The sequence below is a fragment of the Taeniopygia guttata genome, chromosome 10, assembly GCF_048771995.1.
Source record: "Taeniopygia guttata chromosome 10, bTaeGut7.mat, whole genome shotgun sequence".
Classification (NCBI taxonomy): domain Eukaryota; kingdom Metazoa; phylum Chordata; class Aves; order Passeriformes; family Estrildidae; genus Taeniopygia; species Taeniopygia guttata.
Genome location: NC_133035.1, coordinates 19,655,119 through 19,669,268, shown reverse-complemented (window position 1 = coordinate 19,669,268; position 14,150 = coordinate 19,655,119). Strand labels below are relative to the sequence as shown.

The 14,150-nt window shown below is 63.4% G+C and overlaps 1 protein-coding gene across 3 annotated transcripts; it reads right to left on the bottom strand.

The window, feature by feature from the left end:
* Positions 1-2,674: 2,674 nt before the first annotated feature.
* SKOR1 (SKI family transcriptional corepressor 1) lies at positions 2,675-12,032 on the bottom strand. Of its 3 annotated transcripts, none has more exons than XM_072934092.1 (10): positions 11,453-12,032; positions 7,861-10,300; positions 5,101-7,097; positions 4,923-5,019; positions 4,488-4,595; positions 4,338-4,409; positions 4,060-4,134; positions 3,895-3,969; positions 3,273-3,338; positions 2,675-3,205 (listed from the first exon to the last, which is right to left on the bottom strand). In XM_072934092.1, exons 3-10 carry the CDS (start codon positions 7,078-7,080, stop codon positions 3,108-3,110), a joined length of 2,571 nt encoding a protein of 856 aa, XP_072790193.1. In that variant the 5' UTR covers positions 7,081-7,097; positions 7,861-10,300; positions 11,453-12,032; the 3' UTR covers positions 2,675-3,107. The 3 variants fall into 3 exon arrangements, with proteins under 3 accessions (XP_072790193.1, XP_072790192.1, XP_072790191.1); XM_072934091.1 differs by lacking the exon at positions 11,453-12,032 and adding an exon at positions 10,734-11,387; XM_072934090.1 differs by lacking the exon at positions 11,453-12,032 and adding an exon at positions 10,837-11,387.
* Positions 12,033-14,150: the final 2,118 nt, after the last annotated feature.

Sequence of the window (14,150 nt, the reverse complement as noted above, 5' to 3'; positions counted from 1 at the left end):
GGGACCACAGGATCATTTTGGTCCCACCTGAATCCTCCAGATCCTCCTGGACAAAGACACCCAGGGTGGGAAGAATCCCTGTGGGACCTATTTTGGTCCCACCTGAACCCTCCAGATCCTCCTTAGATCCTCAACAAACACATCCAGGGTGGGCAGAATCTCTGTGGGACCACAGGATCATTTTGGTCCCACCTGAACCCCCCAGATCCTCCTTAGATCCTGGATAAAGACATCCAGGGTGGGGAGAATCTCTGTGGGACCACGGGATTATTTTGGTCCCACCTGAACCCTCCAGGTCCTCCTTGGATCCTCGACAAACACATCCAGGGTGGGCAGATGATCCTGTGGGACCATGGGATCATTTTGGTCACATCTGAACCCTCCAGATCCTCCTTAGATCCTCGACAAACACACCCAGGGTGGGCAGAATCCCTGTGGGACCACAGGATCATTTTAGCCACATCTGAACCCTCCAGGTCCTGAGGTTTCTGAGGCGCAGGAGTGGATATTGAATTTAGCACTTTTGGTCTCTGCCAAGTAACCTTCTTAGCCAGGGAAATGATCTTGATTAACCAAGTTTTAACCTGAATCTGCATAACTTGCTGCCACATGCACGTCCCTGGTGCTCTTCTCTCTTCTGGCACTCCACAGGTGGTTCCCCCAAACTGTTCCTTTCCCTAGAAATATCCCTCTTGATTTTCCAAGCAGCACTGGGGGCAGCGTGTCCCTGTGTATATCTTTTATATGATATATTACGTGTTATATGTTTAGTTTTTACCCAATACCTATTACCTATATTAAATGGTGCTTTTCTACTCCAAACCAATCCATGAGTGCCAACATCACCAAGAACATGGAGGTGAGGAAGAAGAAGGAGGAAGAACAGGATCAGGCCCACTTTCCTCCATCTTAGAACTCCTGACCCCCCTGTACAAAGTAAAACCCCTGTACAGGTATTAAAACCCCCCTGTACAACACTAAAAAATTTTCCCCTCCATCAGCTGCAGCCCTTCTCCTTCCCCCCATTCCTAATTCCTCACGCACAGGCTCCTTCCTGCTTGAATTATTTAAAAATCCTGACTCCTGTTGTTTATTTTCAGGGGCTGTATTCAACTACTTTGAGACTAAACAACAAAAAAAAATTAAAAAAAAAACCTATAAAAAATTCGAAGCCTTTCCCTCATTCTGCCGGTGAAGTTTAATTCACTCTAATTATTTCATATTACTTAGACTGTAATAGTTTCATAATTTCTAGTATATTAAGCACTTAATACGTTGTGTCATTTCAAGCCGCATATTAAATTCTGCAAAGCACATTTTAATGAGCACTAAGTAGTGGGGCAATAAGAAAACAACCTCATGGCTCATTTCTGTGCCCGTGGCGGGTGGGCACGGTGGGGCAGGTGGGCACGGCGGGGCCTGGGTGGAATTAGGGGTTGGAGACACCCAGGGCACCTCTGAGAGGTGGCACCACGACCCAGAGAGGCACAAAACGCAAAGGGGAAAGTTCAGCTGCACCCCAAAAACTCCAGAACGATGCAGATGTTTCATTCCCTCAGGTGAGGCCTCTCAGCTCAGCTCAGAAGTCACCTCCCTGGGCTGTGTGTCCCCTCCCTGTCCTGCACAGTCACCCCCCCTGTGCTCACCTGTATGGGGGTGCCACCAGCCCCAGCATCTCGGGTCACGCTTGGGGTGTCCTCTGCAGGGTGGCTGTGACCAAAGGAAGAATCCCAGAATCCCAGAATGGCCGGGAAGAAACCCTAAAGTTCATCCCAGCCCCATGAGCACAGGGAACCTCCCCCGCCCCAAGCCTCACCCAGCCCGGGATGAGGGCAGGGATGGGGCAGAGAAGCCTCGGGAACGTTCTATGAGACCCAGACAGACAAAAACCCCAAAAGCCTCATCTGGGCTCTGTCCCCAAAGGTTTTTAACCTTCATCCCACCCAACCGTGCCCACCTGCGCTGGCTGGGAGGGACCTTCTCCCCATCGGGGGTGGGTGGGGGTGGTGGGGATGCTGCTGCTGATCCCGAGGTCGGAATTAGGGGGAGAACGGGGGAGAACGAACTGGGGACAACGAACTGGGGACAACGAACTGGGGACAACGGGGGATCTGCATCTCCGGCTGCGCCCACGCGGTGGCGGCCCAGGCCGCGGAACGGCCTCATTAATGAGCCCAGGCGCTAATTAACGGCGGCTCCTTCTCCGCCGAGCTCCCGGGGCCACCCCGCGATGGGTCCCGCTCAGCCCCGCCGCCACCCTGATCCCCGGGATGCTCCGGGTCCTGCATCCCTTTCCCCGCATCCCTTTCCCCGCATCCCTTTCCCCGCATCCCTTTCCCCGCATCCCTTTCCCGGTCCCGGTCCCGGTCCCGGTCCCGCCGGTTCTCGCTGCATCCCCCTCCAAGCCCCGCATCTCCCCCGGTTCTGCCGCCTCCCGTTCCCCATCCCGGCCCCGCTGCGGTGCCAGGCGATTTTTGGGCTAAAAAACTCTATTTCGGGCTCATAGGTGTGCGCGCACCTCCGCGCCCGCTCTGCCAGCTCATTAATGCGATAGCTTGGAGTGTGAAACGAGCATTTAAATGAGCATTAATGAGCTCCGGCGGGGCGGGCGGCGCCCCCGGCCCATCCCCGGCACCGGGGGACCCCCGGGCCAGCCCCACGCAGCAAGCGGCTTCTTCCAGCGTGTTTTTATTAAAGAACCAAAATCACGTACAGAGGGGGCCGTGCCCAGAGCGGGGGAGCGTTGTTGTGCCTCGGGAGTGGCGGGCCGCCCCTTAAAGTGCCTTACATCCAGAATGTATAGGGGAAAGGAAGGGAGGGGGGAGAAATATACATCAGAAATAAATAAAAATCCGACAAATACTGTACCAAGAGAATCACAGTACATTTATATCCATTGCACATCGCCACTTTTGTTTCCAGTCTGGACGGGGGTGGAAGAAGCGGACACACAGGGGAGGGAGGGGGAGGCGGAGCGGGGGCCGCCCCCCGCCCCAGCGCCGGGCCGAGCGGAGCCGGGCCCCGAGTCCGCTCCGTCCCGGTGGCTCCTGCTGGGAATGGCTTGGGTGGGCTCTGCCCGCATGGCTTGGGGTGGGGGCCCGGGGGGCTCACTGGGGCAGCAGCGGCGGTTTGAAGGAGCAGTTCCCGCTGCAGTGCCGCGGGGTCAGCATCTTGCAGGAGAAGTGATGCAGCGCGTCGTGAGCCTCTGCAAGGGACCGAGCTGTCACCCCCGGGTGGGGAGGGACCCCGAGACCCCCTCCACACTCCGGTACCTTTCAGCTTCTGCTGGATGGCGTAGCGCGCTTTCCTCTCCTGGTCCAGCTCGTTGCACAGCGTGTCTGCGGTGGGGAGCGGTGCTGAGGGTCCCGGGGGGCTCAGCCCACCCCGAGCCCACCCGAGGGGAAGGACACGCGGGGGACAAGGGCGCAAAGGCCGGCACGGCTTTGCCGGCTCGCTCGGTAAATCGTTTTAAGGCCGGGATTTTTAATTTAGGGATTTTTAATTTAGGGATTTTTAATTTAGCCCGAGTGGAAATGAGAGCGGGAGGGAAGAAGGTTCGTTCGCTGCCGTGCCAATGATGCCTCGCAGCCCCTCGGAATGGCGAGAGGAGTTGGAGGGCAAGAACACAAACAAAACAAAATAAAAAAGCCCTAAACAAAACCAACAACGAAAAAAAAACCCAAACAAAAAAAAAAACTTCGAACAAACAAAAAGCCAAATAAACAAAAAAAAAAAAAAAAAAACCAAATAAACGAACAAAAATCCCCCCAAAATAAACGGAAAACCCCACGGCCAAACAAACAAAAAAAGGAAATAAATAAAATTAAATTAAAAAATTTTAAAGGAAATAAAATAAATTTAAAAAAATAAAAGTACGAATGGGCTCGGCCTTACCTCGGACGATCTGCAGCTGCTGCACCATCTCCTCCCGGTACGCCAGCTCCCGCTTCATCTGGTCCTGGAAGTTATCTGCGGGCCCGGGGGGGTCAGCGCCGCGCCCGGCCCGGGAGCCGCTGCCCGGTCGGACCGGGGCGCGGGAAGGGGACGGGGCAGCGGTACCTTTCAGGCTCTGGAAGTCCCTCTCCAGCTTTTTCCTCAGCTCCATTTGCTCCAGGACCAATTTTTGTAACTCATCTGTTTAAAAACACGCGGCGGGGTTGAGGGGAACCCGCGCTTTTCCATCTGGAGGCGGCTCAGCGCGGCGCTAATCGCATTACGTGACATTAATCACAGGAGTTAATCACTCCTGCACACAACACAAATACCTGGAGCCGCGGGGAGAGGCCGGGGGGTGCCGCGACCCCCGGCCCGCACCTCCAGCCCCGCTCCCGCCTCACCTCGGGCCAAGTTCTCGATGTCCTTCTCCAGCAGCTGCGTCCCGGTGACATCCACGGCGAGCCCGTCCTCACCTGCGGGACCGGAGCGGTGTCAGTCCCGGGGGGGGACCCGCGGAGGGGCCGCGCATCGCCCCGCGGAGCGGTGCTTACCTCTGTCGGGATTTCCAGGGCTGGGATGAGAGACATTCCTTTGGTCCTGATAGGATTTTCTGCTCTCTAAATCCTCCGCCGCGGAGTGATTGTCTTCTTTATCTTGCTCTTAAAGTTAATAAAGCGATTTTCAACCGTAAGCAATGAAAGTACGGTCCTGATATATCCTTAATTACATAATTACGGACAAAGCCCTCGTTAAAACCTTCTTAGAGGACATCCTAATCGCTTTGCCGTTGGAAAGTAGATTGTGGCCAGGAGCTCGGCCACATCCCCGCCGCACCGGCGGCATCCCCGGGCCCAGGGGCGCCCCGGCCCCGTTCCCCGCCCGGATCCCGTTTGTTTGGCCTCTCCCCCGAAAACCCCCGAACGAAAGCGGCCCTGGGGCGGCCCTCCCGGGGCCGAGCCCCCGGTGCACAGCCCGGCCCGCGTTACCCTTGGCCTCGGGGGTGCGGAGGAAGGCGGCGGCGGCTCCCAGGGATGCTGCGGGTTTCAGCGGCTGCAGGAGCTCGGTCCTCTCCGCCGCGAACACCTACAAAAGAACGAGTCAGCAGCTCGGTACCGGCACCGCGGGGACCCCCCCGAGGGTAGATCCCCCCTCCCGGCCCCGCACCTCGTAGGTGCCACCGCCGCTGCCACCGCCGCGCTCGGGGCTGCCGCCGTCGGGGGCCGGACCGCCGTCCTGCCCGCCCGCCTCGCCCGTCTTCTCCTCGGGCCCGTCGGTCCCGGCGGGCGGCGGCGGCGGCGGCTCCTCGGGCCCCGCCAGCAGCCGCGGCGGCGGCGGCTCCCGACCCTCGGCGGGGCCCACGGCGGCGGATTCCTCCTCCTCATCCTCCGGGAATCGGTTGGACTCCACATCCACCTCGGGCTCCTCGGCCGTGTCGCCGCCGGGGGACAGCGAGCGGTAGCTGGAGCTGCCCTCGCTGAGGAAGTCCGGCGAGAGGTAACCGGGCCCGCGGGCGCCGCCGAACGCCTCGCGGGTGCCGTAGAGCTTAGCGATGCTCTCGGCGTCCTTCACCACCGGGCGGAAGGCGGACAGGTAACTGCCCTTCCTGGGCAGCGGCAGCGGCGCCAGCAGCGCCTCGTCCCCGGAGCGCTCCTCCTCGCCCGCCGCCCGCGACAGCGCGCTGGGGCAGCGCTCGCCCTCGGTGCCCGCTCCCTCCTGCGGGGTGGCACTGCTCCGCCCGCTGCCCGAGGGCTCCGAGCCCTCCAGCTCCCCGTGCCGCCCCGCCAGCCCCGCCGGTTCCACCGCCGCCGCCGCCGCCGCCGCCGCCGCCGCCACCACCACGGCGGTGGCGGCCGCCTTGGCCGGGCTCTGCGCGGGGTAGGGCGGCACGGGCAGGCTGCCGGCGGCCGGCCAGAACACCGGGAACGAGGGGTACACGCCGCTGTCCTTGGCGGAGCCGGGCTGATGCGGTGGCTGTGCCGGTTGGTGCGGGTGGGGATGCGGGGGTCCCCAAAACATCCCGGGGGGCAGCGCGCCGCCCTTGCCCGCCTCGCCGCCCCCCGCGCCGCCCAGCGCCTCCTCCTGCTTCTTGGGGCACAGTCCGAAAGCGGCGGCGGGGAAGCCGTAGGGGTGCGGGAAGAGCGGCGGCGGCAGCTTCTGCAGCATCCCGAAGCCCTTGCTGGGCACCGGGATCACCGGGTAGCTGCGCACCGCGCCCGCCCCGCCGTGCGCGCCCGCGGCCCCGCCGTGCCCCGCCGCCAGCCCCAGCGCACCGCGCTCGCCCGCCGCCTCCTGCCCGCTGCACCGGAGGCTCTTGTGCGCCGGGGCCAGCTCGGGGCCGGCGGGCGGCGGCGGCGGGTGCAGGGCGGCCTTGGCGGCGGGGGAGCCGGCCCCGGGCCCGCCGGCGGCCGCGCCTTGCAGGGAGAAGGTCCGCTTGCGGGTGCCGCCGTTGAACATGGCCTTGACATCCTCCCACGCGTGCGACAGCTCCTCCGTGGCCGTCTTGTCGCTGAGCTTGAGGTGGCGGCGCCAGGAGTTGAAGTTGGCGGCGTCGGGCTGGGTGTACTTGGAGTCCGGGGTGCGGTGGGAGTGGAAGATGAACTTGTTGGGGGAGAAGTACATGCTGCAGTAGCTGCACTTGATGCACTTGGCGCGGGAGCTGTTGTAGCGCGCCGGGATGAAGCTGCCCCGGGAGCCCCAGGCGCACTCGTGCACCACGTCGAAGGCGAAGTTCTCGGGCAGCTTGGGCGGCTTGTGCTCGCCCAGGAAGGACTTGCAGAGCCGCTCCGCCTCCCTCTTGGTGATCATGCCGCAGCGGCGGGAGGAGATGGGCATGGCCCCGGCCCGCCGCAGGATCTCCAGCTGCACCGGCGTGCACTGCACGCAGGTGATGCCCAGGGCCACCCGCCGGTTGTGGATCTCATTGTAGCTGTAGTTCTTGAGCAGCGTGTTGGAGATCTGCGCCAGGCACAGCCGCTCCTGCCCGTCGATGACCAGGGACACGATGGGCACGCCGTACAGGGAGGTCTCACCCACTTGGTTGGGCTTGAGGGTATTGGAGCCCTGGTACGGCTGCAGCTCTTGCTTTGAATTTGGGGAGGAGCTTGCATCTCTCCCATTTCCCATCTGACTGGCGATCGCCTCCATTCCCCCCCAAAACGCCCCTGCAAAACGAAATCGGGGAAAAGCTCCGGTTAGAGGCGCTCCCGGGGCCCCGCCGCCGCTCCCGGCCCGCCGCTCCCGGGGCACCGGCCGCTCCCGGGGCACCGGCCGCTCCTCGCTCGCCGCTACCGGCCCCGACCCGGAGCCCCTCGGGCGCTGCCGCAGGACCCTCCCCGACCTCCGGGGTCCGGCGGGGCCGGAGCGCATCCCCCGCGCCGCGGCCGCCGGTACCGAGCGCCGCCGCATCCGCCCGCCGGGCGCGGCCCCGCGATCCCGGGACAAGGGCAGCCCGGGGCGGGGGGGGGTCACCACCTCCTCTTCCTCCCTCGCCGAGTCGCCGGGAGCTGCCGCGTCCCTTCCCTTTGTGCCGGCTCGCCGGGCCGTGCCGTGCCGTGCCGTGCCGGTTTGCGGCGGGCTCCAACGAAACGCACCGGAGGATGCGGCCGGCGCGTCCCGGGGGCCCGAGCCCCGCGGCGGAGCGGGCGGGCCCAAACTTGGCGCTCGGTGCCCGCGGGCGCGGTGGCCCGGAGCCCCTTTGTGGCGTCCCCGGCAGGCGATTAGGCGCGGGCGGATTAGGGGCCGGGGCACGTAGCAGAAGGGCAGCAGCGAGCCAGGCAAATTGGCTTAGCGGGGAGAGCTCCCGCTGCTTAAGCCGCTTCCGTGGTAATTCCACAAAATAACGGGGAGCCGGTCCCGAAACGCGCCCCGCTTTGCGCCCCCCCATCCCCATCCCCATCCCTCCATCCGCCGCCCGCCCGCACTCACCGCGCCGCGGAGCGCGGCTGGACGTGCTCGGGATTAGGGGCCGCAGCCCGGAGCCGGGGCCGCCATCCGCCGGGGGGGCCCGTCCGCGCCGAGCCCGTTCCCGGGGCCGCCGGAGCTGCGGGGCGCGGGGCGGGCGGGCAGCGGGCGCGCCCTTCACCGACGCCTCGGGGCCGCCGCCCGCCCCAACGCCGCCGCCGCCGCCGCCGCGTCCGCCCGGGCGAGATGCAACAAGAGCGAGTGACCAGCCGCGCCACCGAGGGAGGATCCGGATCCGTACTTGGAGACGCTGCACATTGATCCGGTGACAGCTAAAATAACGGGAAGACACACCCACTTAGCACCAGCATATTTACATTAACGGCCTCCGGGACCCCGCCGCCGTCAATCACCGATGCGCTCCAGTCAATCACGGCGCGGCTTTAAGGCACGGCGGAACGGGGAGGGAGCGGGAGCGGGGGGAGGGCGTGGGGGCCGCCACCGAGCGGGGACCCGCCCGGGCTGCCCGAGGTAAGAGCGGGATCAGCCCCGCGCCGCACCTGCGTGGGGCTCCGCGCCCCCCGTGTCCCCCCACCCGCGCCCGCCTCCCGCCGTGCCGCCACCCCGGGGGGAGCGATGCTCGTTGAAAGTTTGCGTGGGGAGCGGGCGGTAACGAAAAGAGGAGCCCGGGGAGAGCGGCGGAGGGACCCCATCGAAATCGGGGACGCGCTGTTACCGCGCATCCCTCTCGCAGCCGGGATGCGCTCTCCGGTGCGGGGCGCGCCTGCGGGAGCGGTACCGGAGCCGAGGGGGGGACATCGGGCGGCAACGAAATCGCCGGGAGGAGGGGGCAGAGAGGGGCGAGCTCGTGTTTTTCGTTCCCCGCGGGGGCTCACGCCACACCGGCAGGACCGGCCGGCAGGACCGGCGGAGCGGCTTAGGGGACCCGGTGTGCCGGTGTGGCGGGGGCCTCTCGCCGCATCTCTGCCCGGGTTGGGTTCCCGCATGCGGCGCTCGTCACGGCCACGTTAATTAAACTGTAATTAATCATCGCGTCCGGCCGCGATCGGCGCAATTACGGCGATCAAACAGAAGTTAATAACGGCGCGGATCGCCCCCAGCTATCACTTTGTGTGCGCCCCCGCTCCTTCCATCACCGGCGGCACCGGCGGCACCGGCGGAGCGAAGCGCGGGTGCGGAGCCCCCCTCGTCCTCCGCGGCCCCGCCGAGCTCCGGCCGCGCTCCCACGCGGGACAGCGGCCGCGGCTCCCCCCGGGACGCTCCGTCGGGGGGGACGCGGACCGGGCGCTGCCGGTCGGGCCTCGCGGTTCGGCCTTCCCGCAATGACCGCAACCCGAGCCGGTAATTATTCCTCGCCTTTTAATTATTTATCCTCCGCAGCCCCCCTCCTCCGGCCAGACGGAGGCAGGAGCGCGGTGAGATGCTCCCGCTGCCCCGCTCGGTACCGGGAGCCGGGACCGCCGGGGCGGTGCCGGGAGGAGATGGGGGAGCTCCGGCAGGACGCGGCTCTGCCCCGGTTCCCTCCGCCGTGCGGAGCTCTGCCCGGTGCCCGCGGAGCTCGGAGCGGCGGAGGCGGCGCCCCGGGCAGGGGATCGGCCCCGGTACCGACACCGGCCCCGCCGCCCCGGCCGCGCTCGCCGCTCCTCGCAACCACCGTATCTTTTAACAGTTGGATTGACTGCAGTTTTTGTCAGTTAATTAGGTTTAATTTACATAATTAGTACAGTATAAAGAGTATTGGGGATAATCAGGAGGTACGTTTCGCTTACTGTGTAAACACGGATTCGGAATTAAAAATCAGATGTAATTAAGGCGTGTGCGCGCGGCTTTTAATTGTAATGAATTTCTAATTAACGCTCAACGATCGCCGCACGCGAGAACCGGGACGTTTGCGGCCTCTGCCGCCCCCCAAACCGGGGACCCCCCCCGGGACACCCCCCGGGACACCCCCGGGGCGCGGAGGGGCGCGGAGGGGCCGCGGCCGGCGGGGAGGGCGCAGCGCCCCGACGGGACCCCCCGTCCTTCCCCGTTGCCCGGGCCGGTGCCGCCGGCAGGCGAAGCCGGTGGATAATTTAGGTTAAAACTTAGGGAGCCGTGTCACGGGTGTATAAATAAATAATCACGCGTGGCGGGCGCGGAAGGCCCCGCGCTCCTGGAGGGCTGAGCCGAGATTGCCACATAAATCACGGCGGTCTAATTCAGTGGAAGTTTAATAAACGCCTCCTATTGGAAATGAATGTTCCCCATTTAACAGTTGTATCAGCACCATATAAAACCATGACCCCAATAAATTTAATTTTAGAGGCCGATCAATCCGGGCTTCTCTCCATCGATCCGCGGCGGCTTTGCACCTCCGCAGCCTCTTCCGCGGCCCTTCCCGCCGAGGCGGGGGAAGGAGCGTTTCGATTAGACTCTTTATTAGGAAAAGATTGCTCCGAGAGGCCTGAAAATTAAACGGTGACATTTTAATTACTGGACATTGACAAAGGGAGCGGGCGGCGGCTCTCTGCAGGCCGGGCACACTCCGCCTGACCCGGGGGCCGAGCGGGTCTTTCTCCCGGGGGGAGCCCCGGGATCCCTTCCCAGGGCCGGCTGCACCTTCTCGGTGCATCCCCAGCGCTCATCCCGCAGTGTGCGCCCCCTTTTCTATACCCCCAGCACCCCCCGTGCCACCCCACAGCTCTGCCCAGTGAGGCGCTGTCACCTCGTCCCCCTGACCCCTGCGGGCACCCAAATCCCTCCCTGCCCCTCTGACCCTTCCCGCTTTTCCTGGGCTGCGGAGGAGCGCGGGATAAAATAGATCCATAAAATCGATAGAGACGATTTTATTGATCAGATGGAGCCCAAGAGGCGGGCGGGGATGGAGCCGCACTCACCTGCAGCTCTGCCCGGCCGTGGGGAAGTTTTTCCTCCTCCTGCCGCTGCCTATAAAACCCCAAACATCCGAAACCCCTCCCGGCCCCTCCGGCTCTGCCAAACCTTGAACTCGCCCCGCAGCAGCCGCAGCCGGGAAGGCTCAATGCATAAATCCATAAATCCATAAATCCCGTCCTGGGAGCGCACGGGTGTTTTATGGACCGAGCCTGTGCTGGAGGGAACGCGGCTCCGGCTGCAGCTTCCCGCCGGGAAAGGCGCAGGATCACAGGCTCGATGTGGCTGCTGTGAGTTAGGAGAGACCTTAAAGCTCCTCTCCTCCAACCCCACCTCCATGGGCAGGGACACCTTCCACTACAGCAGCTCGCACAACCTTTCTTCCTTTTTTTTTAAATTTTGTGTGACCAAATACTGCCATTGGAGATTTTTCAATTTCTCTCCTTCCCCGTTAGATTTTCCCAGTCCAGGCTGAGCAGTGCCGGTGAGCTGGAGGAGCAGGAGGAGGCCAAAAAGTTTAGGGGACACCCCCCTGATCCCTCCAAATTTCTGGTGCCTGTGAGCCCCCCGGGAACGCTGAAGATGAGTTATCCTAAAGCAGCGCTGACAGCTCAGGACCTCACCCTCATTGAGGGGGTTCAGCTCCTCCCCTGGAGGGTCCCTGTGTCCCCCAGCTCGGGGACATCGCTCCCACCCCGCTGCAGCACCCGGAGCTGCTCCTCACCTGTTCCCCGGCAGAATTACCCCGCCCTGGTGCAGAAATCGGAGAGTTGGGGGCACCGGGGCTGCGTTTGTGCCCGTGGCTGCCCGGGGGTGTCCCCGAGTTTCTCTCGGTGTTTGTCCCAGCAGGAGCGGAGGAGCCTCTCGTGGAATGCTGTGCCTCCCGTGGGATGCTGTGGCTCCCGTGGGATGCAGTGCTTCCCGTGGGATGCGGTGTCTCCCGTGGGATGCGGTGGGTCCCGTGGGATGCGGTGTCTCCCGTGGGATGCGGTGCCTCCCGTGGGATGCGGTGCCCCCCGTGGGATGCGGTGCCTCCCGTGGGATGCGGTGCCTCTCGTGGGATGCTGTAGGTCCCGTGGGATGCGGTGCCTCTCGTGGGATGCGGTACCTCCCGTGGGATGTGGTGTCTCCCGTGGGATGCGGTGCCCCCGTGGGATGCAGTGTCCCCCGTGGGATGCGGTGGGTCCCGTGGGATGCTGTGGCTCCCGTGGGATGCGGTGCCTCCCGTGGGATGCGGTTCCTTCCGTGGGATGCGGTGCCTCCCGTGGGATGCGGTGCCCCCCGTGGGATGCTGTGGGTCCCGTGGGATGCGGTGCCCCCCGTGGGATGCTGTATCTCCCGTGGGATGCTGTGGGTCCCGTGGGATGATGTGCCTCCCGTGGGATGCGGTGCCCCCGTGGGATGCGGTGCCTCCCGTGGGATGCGGTGGCTCCCGTGGGATGCGGTGTCTCCCGTGGGATGCTGTGCCTCCCGTGGGATGCGGTGTCCCCCGTGGGATGCGGTGCCCCCCGTGGGATGCGCTGGCATTGCCCCCTCCTCGCCCCCTCTCGCCCCCCACCAGCGCATTTGTCTCCCTGCAGGAATTGTTTGTTTTTATTTGTTTTTTTTCCCTCAGCAAAGCCCCAAATTCCCAAGTTTCCCCCACACCCTCCCGCGCTCCATCCCTCTCCCGTGGCTGCCTCCAGGTGAACTTTCCCTGCAGGAGCGGAGGCAGGAAAAGCTCCCACGCGTGTCCCAGCCCCGACCCTCCCGCTGCTTCTCCTCTCGCTGTCCCGGGACCCCACGGAGCCCCCGGGAGCCGTTTTTAGGGGGGGTAAAGGAGCCCCGGCAGCGCCGCGTCCCTCCCGCTGCTCCTCGGGAAACAAAGACGGACACTCTGCCTTTGGAATGCTGACAGCGGGCTGGATTTGGCCACGGGGGACGAAAAATAAAAATATTTCCTAATTCTGGGCTGATTTCAAGGCGAATTTCCAGGGGTTCCTCTGGCCTGGCAACGGGAAAGGGAAATGTGGAAAATGTTGGAAGTTTGGGCACAGATGGGATATATTTCGGTTTTCCCACATCCACCCATGGGGATCATCATCGCTGAGGTTATAGGACGGGGGACAGAGAGGTGACACTGTGTGGGGCTGCTGGGGGAGCCCTAAATGAGCTGCTGGGGTGAGGAGTGGGATTTGGGGTCACTCTGCATCTGTGGGATCCTCTGCTGAATTCACCGCACCCCCCTGGGCCATCCTCCGAGGGTGTGACATCGCTGCATTTCCTGCAGCTTTCCAGCCACGAAATGCCACAATTCAGACCCCAAAAAATCGCAGCAGGGAAGGGGAGAGAGGGAAAAACCATCTGATGCAGCTCAGCTTTGGGTCAGCTCCTGCCTGGGGGGACAGCAGCGCTGCTGATCCCCTCCCCAGCACCCAGAAAATCCCCCCGGAGCTTCATCCCCCTCTGGACATTTTGGGAACGGGATGAAGTTACACATAAGGCAGAGCTCTGGGCACGTTTCACATCTTGGCCACCCCAAAGTGAATTTTGAGCGCCCCGAGGAAGGATTTGCTCAGCCCGGTGGTGCTGCAGTGCCGGGGGATCCCTTCAGGCAGATTTGGGGGTTCCTGCAGTGCCGGGGGATCCCTTCAGGCAGATTTGGGGTTCCTGCAGTGCCGGGGGATCCCTTCAGGCAGATTTGGGGTTCCTGCAGTGCCGGGGGATCCCTTCAGGCAGATTTGGGGTTCCTGCAGTGCCGGGGGATCCCTTCAGGCAGATTTGGGGGTTCCTGCAGTGCCGGGGGATCCCTTCAGGCAGATTTGGGGTTCCTCCAGTGCCGGGGGATCCCTTCAGGCAGATTTGGGGTTCCTGCAGTGCCGGGGGATCCCTTCAGGCAGATTTGGGGTTCCTGCACTGCCGGGGGATCCCTTCAGGCAGATTTTGGGGTTCCTGCAGTGCCGGGGGATCCCTTCAGGCAGATTTGGGGTTCCTGCAGTGCCGGGGGATCCCACAGGGCACAGGGATGGATGTTTGTAGTGCCTGGGCTGGGTTCGGGCTGTGGGTGAGCCGAATCCTGGTCAGATTCCCGCATTCCCCCTCAGCTGGGGCTGCTGGCAGGAATTGGGGTCCGGGCAGGAATTGGGGTCCGGGCAGGAATTGGGGTCCGGGCAGGACGGGGTGCTCCGGGAAGGTCTCAGCTGGGAACGCCAGCAAGGCTGAGAGGAGCTGCTCAACCCCCAAATTCCCTCCTCTTCCCTCCCAAATTCTGCTGGAGTGGATCCCTGCAGCGAATCCCAGGATTTGGGGGAGGAGAGGAGAGGGGATGGACCCCAAAGTGCCCTGGGCTGATCCCACTGATGAACCCTTTAACCAGATTTTCCAGCTCCATCAGCTCCATCCCACACGGATTTTCAGGGTGAATCCTCCCTTCCAACCTCCCT